This window comes from Athene cunicularia, assembly GCF_003259725.1.
Source record: "Athene cunicularia isolate RWA chromosome 4 unlocalized genomic scaffold, athCun1 chr4_part1, whole genome shotgun sequence".
Classification (NCBI taxonomy): domain Eukaryota; kingdom Metazoa; phylum Chordata; class Aves; order Strigiformes; family Strigidae; genus Athene; species Athene cunicularia.
In genome coordinates this window covers 15597475-15618805 of record NW_020799098.1, presented here as the reverse complement: position 1 = coordinate 15618805, position 21331 = coordinate 15597475, and the positions used below count along the sequence as shown (strand labels likewise).

General features: G+C 34.2%; 1 protein-coding gene across 1 annotated transcript in view; it reads right to left on the bottom strand.

Moving 5' to 3' along the window:
* CPEB2 (cytoplasmic polyadenylation element binding protein 2) overlaps positions 1-21331 on the bottom strand; it is a 50723-nt gene that overhangs the window by 16603 nt on the left and 12789 nt on the right. Inside the window, exons 4-7 of the mRNA XM_026846929.1 lie at positions 21071-21161; positions 12067-12117; positions 5082-5105; positions 1202-1372 (exon numbers count right to left, since the gene is read on the bottom strand). Of these exons, the coding sequence (XP_026702730.1) occupies positions 1202-1372; positions 5082-5105; positions 12067-12117; positions 21071-21161 (337 nt within the window). The remainder of the gene's footprint in view (positions 1-1201; positions 1373-5081; positions 5106-12066; positions 12118-21070; positions 21162-21331) is intronic.

Genomic DNA, 21331 nt, shown 5'->3' with positions numbered 1-21331 from the left:
GTTTCTAGCAAATACCATGCACAAATGAGGCACAGAAACCTAAAATTGCCTATTTAGAGGTGCTTCTAAACATGAATAGTCCTGTTGCAAGATGTACTACAGTCCCCTACACAACTTTGTGATGCCTTTCTATTCTAGTTATTCATTCCTGTCATTGACTGTAAGAACCTTGGCCATGGGGAAAAAAATTAAAGCACCCTAACCTCTACAAGAGCAATAGCTCATCAAACTGAAATATGCTCCATTTCTTTCACTTGCATCCTGCTGTCAGCATATAAACAGGCAGGAAAGAAAGTAAGTGTATTTCCATGTGTCTTTGTTTAGCACTTGTATTAAAGGCAACAGTGCAGATTTGAATTAGAAGCTAAAGTTCATCAAAAAAAGCTGAAGTATATTACAATTAATCCCTTAGTACACTGCAAGAGAGCATCACAATGAAGATGAAACCAAAATATGTTTTTTTCCATATCTGAAGTTAATTAACCACAGTGAGCTTTGTTTGCAGGTTACTCTAGGATTACAATGTACCTTGTAAAGGGACCTCTGTTTACATTACAAAGCTAGCATGCAATTTACATTTATTTGCACAGGAGAAACCTAATATTAAACAGCACGATTACTTCAAATCAGCACTATTGTACAAAGCAATTCCAACTGCATCACATAACAATCTGAGCTTCTGTGGTATATTTTATGTTCAGGGTATCACAGAGTGCTCTGCCACTTGACCTTCCTCTGCCTTAGTTTCTCTATTTATGAACAGGAATAATATTAACCTTTCTGTACCACTTCTAAGATCTTCAGGCAATAGTAAAACAGAATTTGAAATTCAATTACTAATAGAAGTTTTCTATGAATAGAGAGTAAAGCAGGCACAGAGGACACTATGAAGGGCTAAGATGTATTTAAAAGGAATATGCAAGGTAAGCAGAAGCACAAATTCCAAGTATCACATGCAATTCTACAATCCGCAACTGCAGAATCAAGAGACAACCGAACCATCTCAAAACCAAAAGAGATGGATGACATCAAATGACATTAAGCTCAACATATCCATTAATTCTCATTAAAAAAATATATAGTTGTAGCCTTTTACACCACAGCATTATTTTGCTGGGCAGACTATTTCTACTACTTCATTAAGGTCTTTCAAAATCTTTGTCTCTCCAAATTTAGATTACTTAGCTTTCAGGCAGCTCACCTTCATCGATATCTGGTGGAAGACCTCCAACAAACACTTTCCGAGAAAACCGCTCAATTCTTTCTCCATTCTGATGAGCTGAATAGCAGGTAGGTGAATTCAAGACTCCAACTTGATCACTATGACCATCGTCCAGCAAACCATCATCTATTGGGAAGAGGGAAGAACGACCTTAAAAAGAAAAGATAATATACATTAAAATAATTTTGTGGCAGTACCTGGCTATGTAATTTTAGGGAATGGGGGAACAGCATTCTGGAAAGTAAAAATGAAAATACCAATATATTAGAAAAGTACATATTAGTTTAAAGAAAAATCAAGAAAATAAAAAATATATTAAACTTCAAAAAGGAAATTCAAGATTGCAAGCTGATAAGTAAGCAAAATACTACACACCACACTGTATTGTAATTACTCTGTTGCATCCACTAGGAAAGTAGTTATTTGCTTTTAAATAAAGGGTCTTATTTATGAAGAGATCATGTTAAGGGCTGCTTAAGCGAGTTTCATTAATCTGCTTTTGGTTTAGCTTCAAGTTAAATTGGTAACTTCTATCACCTGAATGACTACTGCATGTCTAAAAATCTTAAATTGAACAGAGGGAAACAGAAAAATACACGGTAAGAAGTTTCAAACAGGTATGTTTTCTCTTCTGTTTTAAAGGTCTCTGATACTCATGATGCAAGACCAGATTTAATTTCTAAGAAAGTGAAAGAGAATTTTAGTAAATGTACAAAATGTAACACTTGAAAAATGAGTAACAGTGCTGATTTATTCTTCTCACTCTTAAATCTACCAGAGTTTTGGAAGGAAGCCTTGTGGTGGTTCCTAGCAATCTGCAGCAAGATTACAGTTACCCTGAAAAGCAACTGTAGAATCCGAGAAGTTCACAGGATGGCTTTGCAAATGCAAACTGATCAAAACAGATGTAGAAGAGGCAGGGGGGAGTGAAAACATGGTAATTGTCCCATTTATTTCCTCCCAATTTCATATTTACAAATTTTAGAGCACTCCAAAATGAAAAGACTTGGAAGGCCATGTTATGCATCTTAGCTTATTCAAATTTCCACTGCTTTAGATTAGCAACATAAAGATTAAGTTTTTAACTGCAAAAAGCCCCAAAAGAAACACTTTTGTGAAGCAAAGTAAGTACCTCACATCACCATTTCTTCTGAATTGCAAGTTTTCCTGTTTCCCTCTCACTCATTTTAAAAATAATTATTCATTAATTTAACTGCTTTCAAAAACAATCAAGCAAACAAAACCAAAAAGCAACCTAGCATGATTCTGGGAAGAAAGTTAATTTTAAATAGCCAACTTCTTTCAGATTCACCCACTGCAAATCCACACCCAGGAGCAGTAAGTCCCTGGAAGCTGAGTCTGCAGTACTTTAACTGTGAGCCGTACTGCAGTCTGTAACTTTTATCCTCTCTCAGGGGAATACTACCAGGAAAGCCCCGTAGGACACCTGCAGACATTGTGCTGATCAGCTAGAGGTGAGAGCAATATGAAAGCCATTCAATTCCAGAAGACCACCTGAGAATCAAGTGCTTAAAGAGAATGCAGGAGAACAGACAGCAAACATCATGATCTATGTTGTGGTAATGCCTAATGACCCCGATTTGGTATTTAAATGCTTAATAAAAATAGAGTAGATCAAAAATATCGAATGAAGACACAAGATGACAGAAAACAACCAAGCGTAATAAAATGTCATAAGGATTAAAAAATAAAAGCAGGACCACAGGACTGTACTAAGTTACAAAGACTCTAACTACGACATCTTTATGGTGACATATCACATTTATGTCTTAAGTAGGCATCCGATGGAGTACAGCAAATGCAGAAAGCTATAGCAGGCTCCTCCTTTCCATTAAGAAAGGTGGTATGTGTATCTGAGGACATGACTAGTGGGGAGCAAGTGATAGCATTCTTGCTTGCTAACTCAAGGATGCATTCAACAGCTAGGTAACAGATCAGTAGAGTGCCTTTAAAAGTGGAAGCATGTAGCTGGTATTCAATGGGGCAGAAAAGTGAGGAAGCAAGGGAGAAACAAAAAGTTAACACAGTTGGAAGAAGCAGCCAGGCAGCTGTTCTTGTAAATCATCTATTTAGACATAAGAAGAGCAAGATGAAGACTGCAGCAGCTGATTAATGTGGATATGAGATGAATAAAAGTGATCAGATCTTAAAGACATATACAAAGTGGTAAGATTTGATTACACAATCAGGAAAAGGGGATATAACAACAGATTTCTGAATTACTAGTGTGAATGATAGAGAAGATGGTGCTGTTACAGTGACAATGAAAGAAAAAAGGGACTAAAGGAAGAAACAAGACTCAAATTGGAGGAACTCACAGGAAACTGCAAAAGTAGAAATTTAAATTATTTTCACTAATATATGAAAGTTATTCTTAACATCTTAAATCTTAATTAGCTGGGTTATCTTTATAAAAAAACACATAGTTTTGCTGTTTACATCTCAAGTCTCTACAATGCAGGAAAAAAGTGATTTAAAAACATGCCAATTTTAATAAACTTATTTGCATTAGAAAATTGCCACAGAAGCATTTAAATGTGTGTGTGGGGTGTGTGTGTCGGTTTTTGTTCTGTTTTTTTTTTTTAAAAATGACACACATTTATACTTAAGGAAGGTGTTTCTTCAGACTGTGAAAATTATGGTTCTGTGTTCCTCTAAAAGTACCTCTCAGACAATTCTGTCCTACAATATACACAAGTACACAGGGGAAAAAAATAATCAAAGAATAATCTCAGAAAAAATTAATTTTTTTACCCACAGACCAGTATAAAAATCTAAGAACAATGAGAATCTAAGTCTCTCTTCCCAGTACAAATTAAACGATCAGAACATGTTCTGAAGTGATACCAGACAGATCATATTTACTTTAATCTGGGTAAAGCTTTGACAAAAGCACTGTAGTTCCTCAGCTAAGATGACATAGAGGACAATGGATTCACACATTTAAGAGTAACATGCATTACATGACTCCTAATACTTTCTTCTCGCTCCTCTTCCCTTTTAAATGTCTCTCAGATGAAGAGAGCAGAAGGTAATTTGCTAGACTTTCAAATTTTCCTGATGACTGTGAAATAAAAGGATAAGACCTTTTAAACACTTGTTTGTTTTATGACAGTGAAATGCATTAAGCACAATCTGCTAGGAATTATCAAAACATGATTGTACTGTTAAATACACTGACCATGATCTAGATCATCCTTCCTCTCTACATTAGGGCTATCAAACTGTTACAAACCAATGCGGTGATCAGGAGAGAGACAATGAACTTATATGTATGTTGTGAATACTGGAAGCTATCAAAGATCTTGAAGTTTTTGCTGCACACTTTACATGGCCTTTATATCACAGGTTACATCACCATATAGTTAAATCAGTATAGATTTTCCAAGGTCAGTGAGCATATATTGGCTTATATTATGAAAATGTGTTTACTATTTCTAAGAGTTGTCTACTAGATTTCTTGTTAAGTCTATGAAAGGCTTTTAGTTTTTATAGTGTACACTATCACTTCTAGAGAAGCAAAGGAAGAACAACTTAGCAAACTGCATACTTTTGAAGGGGACAATGACTGCAAGCAGTAGCCATTAGCACAAACTAAATTATGATTAGAACACTAGAAGTGTTTTATCTGATTAAAGGATTTGTAATTCAAACTCTAAGAAGAGATCAGTGTTGATAACAATCCAGACAGCACCCCTCCTTCGCTCACACCATCCATCTTCCCCAAACTAAGACAACATGCAGATAAGCGTTTATAATCAATGATCTGGATTAATTGTAATGATCAGTAACAGCTCAATCAGAATTAATTGTACTGTAACAAACAGAAGTGAATTACCTCGTCTTCGCCCATAACTCCTCGCTGCATGTAAACAAAGGACAAATTGTAAAATGTCAAATAACTGTATCATGCCCACATATGAAAATATTTAAGATACAAAGAACTATGTGGGTAAGCAGTAAGTAAAAATCTGCATTGGTACTTGCTACTGATAATTGTAGATGAGAATGCATTAAACAGAAGTCTCACTTAAATACTGTACTATATTGCTACTAAATTGACGTTATCACCAGTTGTAAAGAACACACTTTAAAATATTTCAAATTGTCTTTATACTCCACCTTCATGTTACTTATGGATGCATAAATTACGGTAACTTTATAATTCATCCTCACAAATGTGATTTGTATCTTAAGTGTCTAAACAGGGTACTGAAATTATAAAAAGGAAAATATTACTTTAAAAAGCATGTAGCGAGCATTAAATTAATCACAGAAACATCCTGGTCCATGGAACAGTTTGTACGGTCCTTTGCAGTGACAATACAAATGCTATAAGCCGTGACCTTCCTTTTTCATGAAAAGACCTAGCAGAAAATTAACCGCAAGGTTTTGTTTGAAACAAAAGACTCCTTGTGGTAGCAAACAAAATCAGGGCACAAGTCACAAGAAATAGCATTGTATCAAAAACACTGCACAAAGGCAAAGCAACAATTTCTGACAGACTACAAGCAAACCCAAGATTTTCCTAACTTTTGAGTTTTGCAAGATTCTTAAAGAGATCATGCTTATAGCTAGTTCAGAAGAACATACTGATTGCTTCTCTGTCTGAAAGCTAGAAAACTAAAAATAGACAGATTACTAATACAAAAACTATTAAGCTGTGTGTAATTTCTTAGTTATATTTTCACTAAGTATTTTCTATTCCTGTTTCACAGACTTTGTATCTGAGAAAGATTACTTTAATCATTACAGCATTGTAGTTAAATATCCAAATGGAAAATGTTACTATAAACCATAATGTTATGGCATCATTTATGAACAAAGACTGCTGTGTCTTGGCATTATTGTTTTGATTTTACTAGGACTCCATATATACATCTCTCCTAAAAAGCAACTGTGGTTCTGGGATACAAACATATGCAGTCTCATAAACTCAGTGATTTGTAAACATCACTCCCTGTTGTGTTCTCATATTATGAAATACCTATATTATGGCACCTCCCATTTACACAGGGTTTTTAAAAATTTTTAGTAAGCCTAATTCTTTTTTTTCTTTGTTATCCTGATCCCTTCATACCAGGAATCCAGTGTATTGCTTATGGAATTCTGAGAATCTCTCTCCTTGCTTTTTATTCCTTTTAACTGTTGTTTTTTTTTAAACAACAGTCATTATATTCTCATCCAATGTGCATTGAACTCACTAGCAAATTTATCTTCTCTCCTCTGAAAGAATTACTATTGATGAGAAGTCTTTTGCTTAAAGTTTTTCAGATCCTCCAACTTTCTACTAGTAAGCCAAAACAGAAAAGCCCACTTTCTGAATGAGACCTGAGTGTCTAAGGAAGTGGAAACACCTAAATCCAGATTTCCCGCATCAAAATAGAATCCACAAAACATAATGTACTCTTCTCTGTAATTAGTTCTCTTATTAGTTGCTGCTGCACAGGGAGACTGATGCTGAAATTCAGACTTGTTTTCCCCTGAAGTCAAGCACTTAAAAGACACGCAGTTGTATGTCAGCGTAGCAGCACGTATGAATCTTTTCTGACTCTTGGCCAAAGTGACTCCCACACAGCATTAGCACTAGCGTCACTAAGCCCTCCTCTAACTCCCTGTATGTCTTATTTTTCCTTACACAAACAAAACTAGAGCAAACAGGGAAAATTCAAATGCATCACATTCATAGCAATGACTGCATTGCCATATTCTCTCTCAAAGAATAATATACAAATTCATATTAATAAACACTTTTTGGTACAAGCCTTAGTAACTTCTCTTCTGCCACTTCTGCTGCTTTCTGACCACCAAACCACCTCTTCTATTTTCTTATATTTTCATAGTTAAGACAAGATGATATGCATAAAAATATTTTGTCATAGAACACCTGAACTGTTTTTCTCTGTGCATTTAAAAATAAACAACAATTTAAAGGAGAAACACTAAAGTGTTATTAAAATGCTATAAAACCCCCAATGCAGCTCAAAAGGGGAGTTCCTGCAGTATTTTATATATATGGAAACGACAATGATGTACCAAAGTTACGTGTGTATTCTTTTCTTCAGCAGAACAATGAAATCAGAGAAAATGTGAAAATAACTGTACTTGATACTGTCACATTATTACTTCACTTGTGTGACAACCCCCCCTTCACTGATCTTTATATGTCTTGTCCATTTAGATTGAAAACTGGTTTGTGCAGGGATTTTCTGCCACTTTGCATACAGACAAATGCAGTCCCACTCTTAAGACACTCTGTAGGCACTGATGCAATAAATGTGATCATTAACATCAAAATATATAGTTTTGCAATACTACTTTTTTCGTATTTTTGTTCAGACTTTAAGACCACAGTGGTTATATTATAGGTAAGTTGTTTTAATAACAGTGAGTACAGTGTCTTACTGTTACTAAAAATATGTTAGAGCAAACATATCCTATCTTCATGGCAAACATATCCTATATTCATGAAACTTTGATATTTTAATCTCTCCACATTATATATATATATACTTTCTTTCAAAGGCAGATACTACTTGTGAAAACAGTTCCACTGAGTCACTTTTAGTACATTGTAAGAAATGAGATTATTCTTTCTGAAGATATTAGATTCAATCAGAAATATTTCTGCATTTATTAAAATAACATGCACATAATGTTTTATACCTTTCAGAGCACACATGCTTCCAGAGCATATGGTCTGTATAAATATACATATAGATATTTAATTATAGATTTAGCTATATTTTATATATCTATTTAATACACACATCTATATAATAATTAGTATGTATGTTTAGATAAGTAATAAGGGGAGACAGTCCTTTGGGAAAGGCCAGAAGACACTGTAGGCTAATAATTGATTTAAAGCAACCAAAAAAAGGAGATATTAAACTTCTTCCTTCCTTCCTGAACTTGTTCAAAGAATAAGTCATACAGAATTATTTTTTGTATCTTTTAGTCTATAAAGCTGAATATCTTAATTAGCCAAAAACTCTAAAAATTTCAAATGAGTGAGAAAGTACAAGAGATATACTTTTATTCTAGAAAATATAAATTAGGCAACACATGCAAGAAGTATGATGCCCAATAAAAATGGAGTCCAACAACACTAGAACCTTCCAACAATTAAGAGTGCTGTAATGTACAACAGACATTCCCTTACAGTTAAAACCTTCTGCTTCTATATACCTGAAATTGAACACTAATAAGGCTTAAATCTGTCAAAAAATTAATAGCCATCCCTTCTGCAACTTAAATAATCTCAGAGATAGAAATGAGACCAAAGGCAATACACTTGTGCGTGTTTATCTAACATAAAGACAATATAACTTTGTACATTATGTGAGCAATGTTATCACACAGATAGTAAATGTAAAATTTCTATTTTATTCAGACACAAATTTCAAATATATACCTGCAATCAAATATGTACCTATTTAAATAACTCAACTGAATGACTAAGCTGAATTCAAAATACTGTGTTGTATAACAGGAAGAACTGCTAGGCAAGCTTCCTATATTTAAAGGTAACTACGACATTTATGATAGAAAGTAAGATAAAATACTATTTGTCACTAACTTTTCTGATTTAATGATCAAATGGTGACAGTGAAGTAAAGAAATCTTTTTCATTAATTTGTCATTTAAAGAAATCCATAAACCATTATGGCAAAAATTTCCCAAGAATCTAGATTAAAGGAGATAGCTGCCTAACTCCCATTTTATTCTATTTGATTTGGGTGCCTAAATTCTATTAAGATTTCTTTAGAAATCACATCTTTATAGATTTCGAGAGTGAAAGAGCTCATTGTGACATTCAAGTTTGGCATGCCTAACAGACTACAGAAACTCATTTAACAACTCCTTTATAGGAAGTTTAGTAACTTCTATTTGGAGTAGAACACCTTTTTTTAGAAGCACAACCAGCTATAGTATCTTTAAGATGAAAAGTCTAACCCTCTCTTCCTAAACTAATCAAATGGTGAGTTTCAGTACCCACTAAAAAAATTCAATGCGTTAAAAGTAGAAAAGCGGGAGAACCCTCTAATGGGGAAAAAACACCCTTACACCCCTACAAATTGAACTCCTGCATTATTACTTGCTAGAAAAAGGCTCTAAGTCAACAATTAAAGATGTACTCAAGTTAACCCAAAGTATCTTTTATTTTGACTTTTGAGAGATAACAGTAATTAAAAATGCATTGCTTTTTTTAAGCTTGAGTTGAAGGAGATATATAATTATTAGATATATAATTTATTAAACCACATAAATCAGCTTTCCTTTGGTTCATTTCATTAATTTAAATAATGAAAACTGTAAATATTAGGTACAGTTCAGTAAGTACACTTTAAATGAGCTGGAAAAGATCTATCACTTAAGAAGAAGAAAAACTAGCTAAAAATAAGTTTTATCTAGAAGTGCTCAGTCTTAAAAGCATTGAGGAATTCTAGCCTGGCTCATGTCAGAACCTTACTGGGATCCAGAGATACCAGTCCACTAAAATTGTCAACTAAAATCCAGTGAGGGTCATGATCTAGTGTTAAGTATTAGTGCACACATAGATGGGCCCAGGATCCTTAAAAATGTTGGTGCTTTTCTTTCATGAAGGTCTGGTGTTCCTGTTCCTCCTCACAGTGACTACAACACTTATTGAGAAAGAAAGGGACAAATGGGAGTCTGTAGATTACCAACTCTCCTCTCCTGTAGTCCTCCCTCCAAGGCACCAATTACAGGGAAATGTTAGCTTGAATCCACTTAAGCAGAGAAGGAAACTGGTCTACAACTTCATTGGCAAGTGTTCAAGCTCTAATTCTCATTATCACACATTTGGAGGAAGCTCCTCAATTCTTGCTAAGAAACGAAAGGTTGTGCAGGGTCTGAGCAGTTGGAGCTTCCTATAAACTGTTGTTCCCAGTGCTTCTGTTCTCGAGTTGTAAGAAGCTGTGGTTCAAACACTCCCAATCTGAGGGGGCTCTGAATGGTATAAGCAATTGCAGTAGACCACACTGACATGCACATCAGACTCTCGAGGTACATGGCAGAGATCTTAAGTGTCTAAACCAAGGCTCTGAATTAAATTCTAAAGGGCACACCCAAAAATTAGGTGTTGCAGGACCTGTCTTTTCAATACTCAAGCTGTTATTTTTATCTTATCTATTGAAGGTTGGAAATAATATTGCAGCTTTTAAAAGAGGACAGCAGTCACATTAAGCGTTCACTTCCAAACTACAGCAGAAATCTCACCAGCATTAACCAAGATATTCTTCAGTGCATATTGTAGCTCTTTGGTAAGGTTTTCAGGATAGACTGGTACCACTGAGACACATTTTCCAATGTCTGTGATAATAGCAAAACTCCTTTTTCCTAGATATTCCATAGAGTAACAATGTTTCCCACATGCTCTTTCAGCATGCAAAACTATAGAGAAACTCACCATTGCAATTATTAAAACAAACTAATTAAAATTATAGGGATTTCTTACACTGATTCCATTGAAATATTTCACAGTTGCTCCTAAGATTGGTTTTTAATACCTTCCCACCTAAAACTTCATTGTAAATCATCAGATAATGACAATTACACATATACCACCTGAACAAACCAGCTTGCAGAATAGGTCTTACAGTTGCAGTGAAATGTAGAGAGTTAACTGTTGTAAATGTTGTAACATCAAGCACATTGATATTCAACGTATAGGAATCAGGATTATGAACTATGTGGGCTAAATACTAATTCTATTTCAATAGTTAAAGTAGCTATTTTCACTTTTCAAGAAACTCCATTATCTTAAAGAACTATTCAACATCAAGGAAATCAATTCTTCAAGTATCTGTTGTGCAGTATTTTCTTTTACTGGGTATAAAATGGAACCAGAATTTTCTTAAGATTTTAAATTTTTACTCAGTGTTACACAAGAGAAATTAGGTATTTTTTACACTTCAGATACATTTGCACCAGTGTTAATGACCGTGCAGAAGGGTAAGGCAATTAAAAAATAAAAAAGCTCCATAGAACCACAAACCTGAAATAACTTCTGAATGTATTTTTTTAATAATTAGGTCTTTACTGGTAACGTTTAGACCCATCAAGTCAATGACAAAAGTGTACTTGCTTTGTGTACAACAGCTTCCACGTTTTCTAATCTAGAGAATCTGTGGCATTATAGCTCTAATTTTTCCCAATGTAGAAAACATTTATGTGCAAAACCTCTGATTTATTATTGACTTAGATGGATTACCGAGCTCTGCTTCCTTCTTTAGCCTTGAACAAAGGCTAAAGTTCATGCCTTCACTAAGTAGCAGATGTTCATGAAGTTTGACCTACTGGGAGAGGAACGTGAACGTGAACTCTAACTTCAGCATATTTCACAGTTAGAAACATATTTGACAAAGCCAGTTCCAAAAACCCAACAACAGCAAAATGTTATTTCACATAAGTGTAATAGAAAGTATCTAGTTCACCCTTTACTTACACAAGATAGAAAAACATGCCTTTCTGGGCACCTTATTTTTCTAATTCCTGTTTCTGTACAGTAGATTTCTAGCAGGTCTTTGAATAACATAACACTGGTTTTCTTGAGAACAAAAAGAACAGTGCATCGTTACGAGCATTTCAGATTTCAAATAAGCTAGATATAATGAAAGGCTGTTGCAAGATTAGCTCCTGCCATTCAACTCTGAGAAATGGCAACAGTCCCATCAGTATTGAAGACTAGAGGCAAGTAATTCAATAACAGAATATAATAGTATAATTTTATACTAACATGTCAGATTTAAGCTAAGCTAAAGATAATTAGAAACTGTTACAAGATTAGCACTTACCATTTAACATGAGAAGATTGTCAGTTCCTGGATGTGGATAACTCAAGCGACCTTAACAGAAAACAAAAAACAAATGACAAAACAAATGCAGAAGAGGTTTTAGCTATTATGCTAGAAAAAATAATGAAAAAAATCACTGCTTCAAATTTAAATATAAACTATATTTCCAGTTTGCCTAAGGGAAATAAAGAGCTAATATTTAACTCCAAGCACATTAACCAACAATACCCTTGACCCAAGTTAAAGCTGACAAGAACAGACTTCTTAACCTTAATTCTCTGGTCATAAGATCTGCAATGTGCTTTGGGATCAGCTCCAATAGGATAAAGCCACTTTTTGTTTCATGACACCCAGAAATAGTGCTGACTGCTTTAGTCTTCTCTTTCACAGTGACTAACTGTACTATGCACACTGCTTAACAGAGTGGCATTTCTACAGTTTAGTGCTTCTCTACTAAATCAATTTAAGAAAAATCATGTCAATAGGAATTAAGGCATTAAAATTTTATTAACCAATTTATGACTGTATCTTGGTGTATTACATATAACCATTGCATGCAATATTTTTCCGTAAGTCTGGCAAAACTAGAGTACTGGCTTATCTACAGAGTTAACAAAATCAAAGAATATGATAGATAACATTTTCAACATGTTATATTGAATAAAAATGACATTAAAATCTCCTATCCTGACATTAGAATTTTTCAAGTATTGCATTTTACTACACTGGTGGAATGTTATTCTTTATTAGTTAAATGAATGGTTTAAAATGCACAGCTGAAGTGTCTGTTCACTACAAATTCCTTTTTATTCAAGGAGACGTTTTCTGTTTACAGGAAGCTGCAAACATACCAGTAGTGCACACTGACCTAGAGAGACATCTACAATAGCTGCTGTGTTTGGAAGGAGTGTGCTTTAATGTGCAAAAACCTGCATTTCCATATATCTTGCTATTCAAACATACTTGCTTGCTTGTAATCTGTAAGCATATATAAAAAAATACCATAACTTAAACATTTAAATCTTTTGGAGGAAACGAGAATGTTTGTGGAGGCATAAAGAAGAATCCAGTCTGGAAGCAAGGGGTATTTAGAACTGACACAGGTTTAAAGGGGAATATATATGCAGATGGCTTGCAAGAATAAGTATAGGAAACTGTCATACTCTAAATTTTTTCTTCTAAAAAGAAACAGGTAAAAAAGGAAGAAAACCAAAACAGCAATCCATATATTAAGAAAGGTTGTCTAACAATTCCTATCATACACTGGTCCTCCCCCCCCTCCCAGCCCCCATCCCTGCCCCCATTGGTAAACCCATGTGATTAGCATCAAGACTGGAAAATTCTCAAAACAGGAGTTCTGTGTCCCAGTGGATACCTCTGGGGTTAAATAAAAAACATTTATACTGAAAATCTGTTGGTAACAGGGCTCAGATTTTGCTCTACCCCTTTAGGAAACCAACATGGTAATTTTCTATCAAAAATACAGAAAAAATACATTATGAACTCTTACACTCAAAACTTCAGAATAGCAAGATTTAAGATAATTTAGAATATTTTTTCAGCTTTATTATTTACAGATATTGTGGCAAAAAAAAAAACCAAACCAGCCACATACTATTTCTCTACCTACAGATTTCACTATTATAAGAATAGATTATATCAGAACACCCGCAGATTACATAGGAACTATTGCTTTGGAATTTGAAAGTGTGGAGAAAGCAATAAAGGGCAAGGGACACTTCCTGGAAAAGGGCAGATGAATGCCACCCAAAAGGACTCTGCTGTCTTCTCTAACCTCTACAGATTTTTTAAGCAAGCTTAGGCAAGACACTAACAAAAATCTTTGTAGAAGTCTCTGTCTTCATGTTCCTTATCATCAAGATGTCCAGTTTTAAAATAAAAGTCATTTTTTCTGTCATGCTAAACCTAATGCTTCATGGAACTATAAATATTCCACCCTTCTAGTAATGCATGCTGGTATAACAGGAAAAGAATTAGGAACAAGGCATTCTTAAATTGCAATCTGGGAGCTGCCACTGGTGTGCTCAGCCTGGGTATGACAAGTCACTTTGCTTTACTTCTTAGTCTATATTGGTCTATAAAGGTAATACACATTTGCCTAACAGCAAGGATTTTACAAGATTATTTACTGTCACTGTCATGTTTATTTATGTTGCTATAGAAATACTTGCAACAGTATGAGGTGTTCCTTGCAAATCAGAATGCTGTATCTATCTAGAATAACAAGAGAAATTGGAAGAAATTATCTCATCTTGAAGCTCCTCAAGTCTGTGGTGACAGTCTTTCTGTATACATTTATCTTCTTATTCAGCAAAGGAGATAAAAGATACATTTTTTTCTGTAATTACAACCAAAAAAAGATACTGGATTTAAGGCCCAACAAGAGAGAAGCCCACCAGTGTCAACACGTGGAGAGGACGGAGAGGAAAACTGTTGTAGAAGATGGTACATTCTGGGTTTACAACTCTGGTTTTGCATTCTTTTGTGTTTTGATTCCCCCCACCCCCACCTTCACAAATAAGCAGCATCTGAAACTAAACTGAAAGATTTGAAAAATAAAGCACTCCTCACTAAGTAGCTGGGAGAGTGAGTTGGGTGCACTACTGCAGCATAAAACCTATGAATCACACAACTGCAAGGAAACCCAATCTTGCTGTGTTACAGAGATGAATTTGCTAGCTCAGGTAATGAATGATTCCAGGGTTTGAAAGGAAAATGAGTAACATGGTATTCAGTAAATGTACAGCTGCACTGATACTTCTTTTAAGGCTTATTTACACGGTTACTTCAATGAAATCAAACTTGGTGTTACTGCATTCTGGTGAACTTAATACTTGTGTTTATATCTTGTCTAGTACTTGGATTTGCAACCTTAAAAAATTTTTGATACAGGTTTGCTTACTTCTTCAAAATACAATCACTGCTATTTGATATGTTAACTTAGGTTCTTATCCCTCAGATTAATCTGTTGAAGCGAAATTCAGTGTTTCTAGGGAGTCCACCTGAATTGAATGAACACATAAATTCAGAACACTTTGTGCACGGAACTGGGTGCAAGACCAGTCTTATACGGAGCGGAGATTACACTATTTTTTAACAGACAAGTCTAGTTAAATGGACATATACAATAATAAACCTCACTTAAAATATCAGTATATAAAATGCAGAATATGGAAGCACCATTTTATAACCATTTACTTTGCTTCTATCACATATTTCTTTCTTGTAAGCTACTTTCACTGCATGGTGTTCAATGCGTTCAAAAGAAAAGTACCATTTTACGAACTGCTCTCAACACAAATCCTATCTAATCCCATCCTGCTTCAATGTCAGTAATCTAGAATCATATAAACCGTTCAGCGGATATTCTAGCAATTTCAGTGGCCTGCATCTGCTTAAAAATTATAGTAATATATAAAGATGCTTCACGAGTTTAAAAATCAACTGCAAATTAGAGATTTTCTAATATTTAAATAATAGATGTATTCCATTCCCAAGAAATGAAAAAGTAATCACTTCACTGATTGTCTACAGAATTTAGCTGTAGAGCATCCAAAATCAGCAATGTGCTGCTATCTGGAACAAATACAATGCCTAATATTACACTACTGTATCATGAAGTATCATGTTATAGAAAATTTGTCTGTACAAACCTGAACTTGCAACTTCGTCATGTTACCGCTAATTAATAATTCTCATGTATCATGGCTAAAATCAAAATAGCATTGCTAAGGAGAAGTGGGTATGTTTGACATTTCTTATGCAACTAGAATCCTATTAAATTCAGCCCCCTCTTCCATATCTAAATGTAAGTAATGTTAACTGCCTGGTGCGTATTTCTGACAATGTATTCTTTCTTAAGGACAGAAAAAAAAAAAAGCTTGCAAATAAATTTTAGTGGGCCAGTTTATCTGCTAAATCCAGTTAGAAGTCTTGCTAATCCAAACCATAAGGGAAGAGTAGCAAGCGTAGTTCTAGCGACATTTCTGTAATCTCATGTTACTAATACGGGCAATGGAAATTTAAATTGGAAATTTAAATTTTTTTGAAGCTTCTTCTGAGCATACAGATGAAGTTGTGCTTACCCACTTTTCATTTCAAGGCAAATTCATATCTGCTATGGAAATGCATACTTTCTATTCCTATTTAAACTGTTGGAGGAATCCCCGTATATTAAAACATTTGGGATAGATATAATGACCACTTTAAACATTGCCGACTCACAGTTTCACAAGCTTTCTGTTTCGTGTCTATACCCCCCCCCCTTTTTTTTTTTTTAATCTTAAATGGTTGAATGAAGAGACAGAGAATCACAAATTCCTTTCCCGTCTTCTTTTTTTTTCAAGACATCTCCTGACTAGAAGAGAAAAAGCTGCCAAGTTAAGCTTTTCCCAAACTACTTTAACAGACCAGTGAATGGCTGAGGATTGCAGCAGTTTCAGAAAGCTCAGTTTTTGAATCAGTGTAGTTAAGGCAACAGCACAAAACCATGTTTGGACAACACCTAGTTACAGAAAGCCTACATACTGCACTTTGAAATGCTTGTGTAAGAACTACGTATGTCATAATGTGGCCAAATGTGTCATCTCTGGTAGTTGATGTATTTGGGAAAATCAGTCTATCAGTCTTCAATATATTCTTTTATAATAAAAAGTTTCTATGACAGAAAGAGGAAACAACCTGTATGTACAATTTCAAAGCCTTTTATATGACTAAGAGGAAAGCTTTTCCTTACATACTTTTTTTGTTCAGTCTCAGAAACTCTTTTCTGAGTGCAATTTGAATTACTCTAGGAAGCAACTGCATAACTTTAAACCTTAGAGCTTCATAACACAAAATATAGAACAAATTTATTTGAAAACAAAAGTTACCATATGCAAAGAAAAAAAGTGTTCTCTACTGTGTTGCTGAGTCACTAATGGTTTTCTTTTTACTTCACTGAGCATGCTCCAGCAGGTTGCTTTCAAACGAGGTCTAACAGCTGAAAAACTCAACTAAACCAATTTAAAGCAAAAATAAAATCAAGAAAAAGCAAGACAGACTTCTAAATGCATCGTTATTTTTCCTCACAGATAAGCCAAATAATTGGTTTTAACTTTTATTAATTATTACTACCTATACAAAAAATACAGTCATGTAACTTCCCTAAAAAATTTGTTTTGCCTCCCACAAAGAAGAAAAATTCAACATAAAGTTAATATTCCTTCTTGTTACTCACGCTAATATAGTTATGGCTAATTCAAGTTCAGTACTACCTCACATCTAGCTTGCAGAGCTATAAGAGAGTTGGTTATGCAGCAGAAATTAATTGTAAATTGAGTTCAGTACCAGTAGTCTTGCCTTACAAAAGAAAACTCTTTAAATTACATGGAAAATACCATAGTTTTACTAGAAATTTGTTTAAAACAGTAGATAATAAATTCCATTAAATCACCTGTTCCTCAATTCTAATGAGTATTCCACGCAAAATACAACCATTTGTTCCATAATCAGGCTTAGCCCAAATGTATCTGCTTTCTTATTTCTGAAATGTCTAGAATCCAAGTTTTCTACCCTTTGACATCAAGAAGCATTAGTATTTGGGGGAGGAGAAGGTAAAAAAAATTCAAGCGCACAAGAAGTATATCTGGAGAAGAGTTATACTACCAATACCCACGTATTTCAGGCTATCAGTATTGTAATTCTCCCCAAACAGTTCTAAGGGTTATGAGAACAATAATGATATTTAAGAAAAGTTATGTAAAAGTGAGTAATTTATTTTAACTTTTATTAATTTTAACTTCAGTTTATATTCCACTGATTAGATGGGGTAATCTTAAACATTACTTTATGTCTTATAAAATACATTTCAAGAAAGCTGCATGGGAAAGATTAGTTTTAGTATTATCGGTATTTCTGCTGCAATAACTAGTGAAGTCAAGCATCTACTATTAACCTACCTTGAAAAAAATGACTTATTCAAAGCTAAAAATTACTTCTTCCTTTTGATCATGTCTGTAGTAATGATTAAACTTTGTCTAAGGAAAGCTGAAACTATGCGTCTATAAAAAATTTTTTAGCACACATAAACTTAGCTTTCAGGGAATCCCATCTGAAATAAAGTTTTCTCAAGTTCATGAAAGCAAAAGTGGTGAAATTTGACTTCCTTCTAAAATGGATCTTGAAATGCAAAACTTGAACCTGTGAGCTAGTACACACAGTGTCTGTTCTGCATTGTGCAAAATCTGAGACAAGATGCTTAGTCATAGTCCAGATATTGTAAGCAGCTAAATCTGAAACACGTGCTTAAAATTCCAGGGACTTTCATTTTACTGCTGTAGTCAGATATAAAAGATGCATTGTTTTAATGTGCTTAGATTTAATTTAAAACTTGTCATAAAAATATTATCTAGTTACAACAAAGTATGTTATATATTAAAAAGAACAACTAAATAACAATAATATTCTTAAATCCTGTGCATTCTGCAAGCAAATATGATGGACTTAAGTAAATGTCAGATTTTCTGTGGTGAAAAGAAAAGCCACGGAGACCAAAATAACAAAATCAGTGTTTCATGATTTGCAGGAAAAATTAAAAAAAGTTGCTAGGAAATTACAGAAATGCCAATTAATGGTGACTGAGTAGAAAAGAGGTAGAGAAGAACTAAAAGGCTATTCTAGGATGTTATCTTTTCTTCCCATTTTCAGTCAGTAAGGAACATTTCTTGTGTCTACTGTTAATAGTGTAGCTGTTTCAGCTGTGAAATAATAACTTCCAAAGAGAAAAAAAGTATCTTAACCCATTGAAATAATAGCACACAATTACTCTATTTAAATTCAGTTGGCGTGTGCATTGTTCTCTGGCACTTGAACAAAAAATGGATTTCCTTTGAATTCATCACTATCTATGGCTTCCATCTGTTTTAGTTCAAACGTAAAACTTAGCAGAATTTTCACTGCAAAAGTATGATGGTGAAACTGTTAAAAAACATAAAAATTCTTAACTGTAGACTGAAACCATATACTCATATCCCTAGAAAGCACAGAATAACTATGGAAATTTACTGAGTTTTTCAGAAGTGTCTTATGTATGAACCCAATTCCCTTTAAAATCTTAAAGCTTTGTCTTGTCTTATTCTTGCTGAAAAACTATTATTAGAAATACATCATTTTCATCTATTGTATCGTAATGAAATATGAAGAGACTAATAAAAATAAAAATAGGTCTTTTCTCTGCTTGCTGTGCCTCTGAAAACTCTTCTGCATTAGAAAGCCAAAATGAAAACAGCAAGATGGCAGGGGGAACAGTGCAATCACTTCCATTTGTCATGTCGGTGTGCACAGAAAAAAATGACAAAACTGACCGGCTTTCAGGAATGTGAGAAGTGCCAATGACAGTATACTATGATAGAAGATCTGCATTCTCTAATTTTATGCCTAACAGTAGCTTTACCTTTTAATATCCTTCCTGATGGCTGATTTAGGTTCAGATAATCAAGGAAATAATACTCACCACCCGAATGTGGCAAATTGAAGCAACAGTGCTTTGAAACAGGGATGATCTAGTTACCTTGTCTTTGATGCCATAGGCATTTAGTCCACAGCAGTTACTACTGGGCTAAGTGTTCACAGGTTTCAACCCCTTTGTGTTACTTAGTAGTGTTTTGCAAACATGCAGGATAGACAGAAAATGAATTTAATAATGGACTTAAATGATAAAATTGTGAAAACCGGAATGAATTCTGTGTAGGCAATAAGAAACGAGATCAGAATTAAGAACATCTAAGAAAATTTATTTTCATCTTTCACTGTAAACAGGAGGAACATTAACTGGCTAACTAAATGCTACCTACTTAGTGATGCTTTGTAGAGATTTTTAGCTTGAAAAAAATCCTGAGCTTTTGGCTTTACATTGTAAATCTTGCAATACTATTATATGCTATCTGAATACTACAGGTCTTCCAATTGATTACAGATCTTAAAAGAACCATGAGCAGACTCTAGCATAAGGTGTCTTTTAAATTAGGAGAACACAGCCTCTAATGTACTAATGTAATATCTAATAAGTCTAGCAGCCTCTAGAAAATGAGAATGGATGGGACAAAATAATATTAAAAATATTATTTTTTTTTCAATGGCTTCAATACTGATATTTAATTTCTGCAAAGCAAGCCTGAAGTCTTGGATAATTTCAAAGTTAGATCGTGTTAGTCTAATTACAACACCACAAATGAAGTAACATTTAATCAGGCCAAATAAAATGGCTTGGACTCCCTGCCCCAAAGTTCAACAATAAACGCCACCTAAGTATGGAAAAACAGAATTCAAAAGAGTGAGTTAATGTGCAGTGAATAGAGGAGTTAAAATTAAAGCCCACAAATATTAGCTATATGCTTATTGCTGTGGCCGAACAGTTTGAACAGAGCCCAGAATGGTAAGAGGAACCAGCATTCTAAAGCCAAGTGTATTTCTGGACTTCTTCAGACAAACAGAAACCAGAGAATCCGATGCATTACTATCCTCCAGAAGCTTAGAAATAACATTTTAAAGGAAAAAACCTGAATTTATGAGTGGAATTAATTTTATTTTCAGTTTTCACTGCAAAGAGGGGGAAAATTAACTGGCTAACACTGGTAGCAGTTTGACTCCCATCGCACCTTCTTTTGGCTACCTCTAACAGAACAGTGTGTCTTCACAAACTGAGGTAGAATTTCCTACAGCAAACAAGTAAATTTCAAATAAAACTAACTATGAATTTCTTGGGGGAAAGGAGGGAAGGATGGAAGGGAGAGAGAGAAAAATCTATGAAGACACTAAAGCTTAAGTTTTAAACAACTGTAAACCAATGTTTTCAATAAAACACAGCTTAATATTGACCCTTTATGTGAGTTGAGAAAATAATTGATTTGCTATTTTATTATGAACCTAGAATCTAAATTAGCAATCAGTATTAATTCAAATACGCAGAATGGATGACCCTTTTTTATTTAGCATAATAACATACCTTTAAGTGGATCATGCTCTGCTCTCATAATGTCAATAAGGGAGTTTTCCAAAGAGTGCATATTCAGACTGTCATACATTCTATTTCGATCCTAAAAGAGAACAAAATCCTTAGTATTGGAATACAAATTCTGTACTTTTTAACAGGTAACTTGAAAGGAAGACAAAGGTGCCTTCTAAAGGCTGTACGCTTAGACGCTGGAGATGAACAATGATACAAAAGCTTAAGATACCTGGATTTATTAACAGTAAGACCTGATTT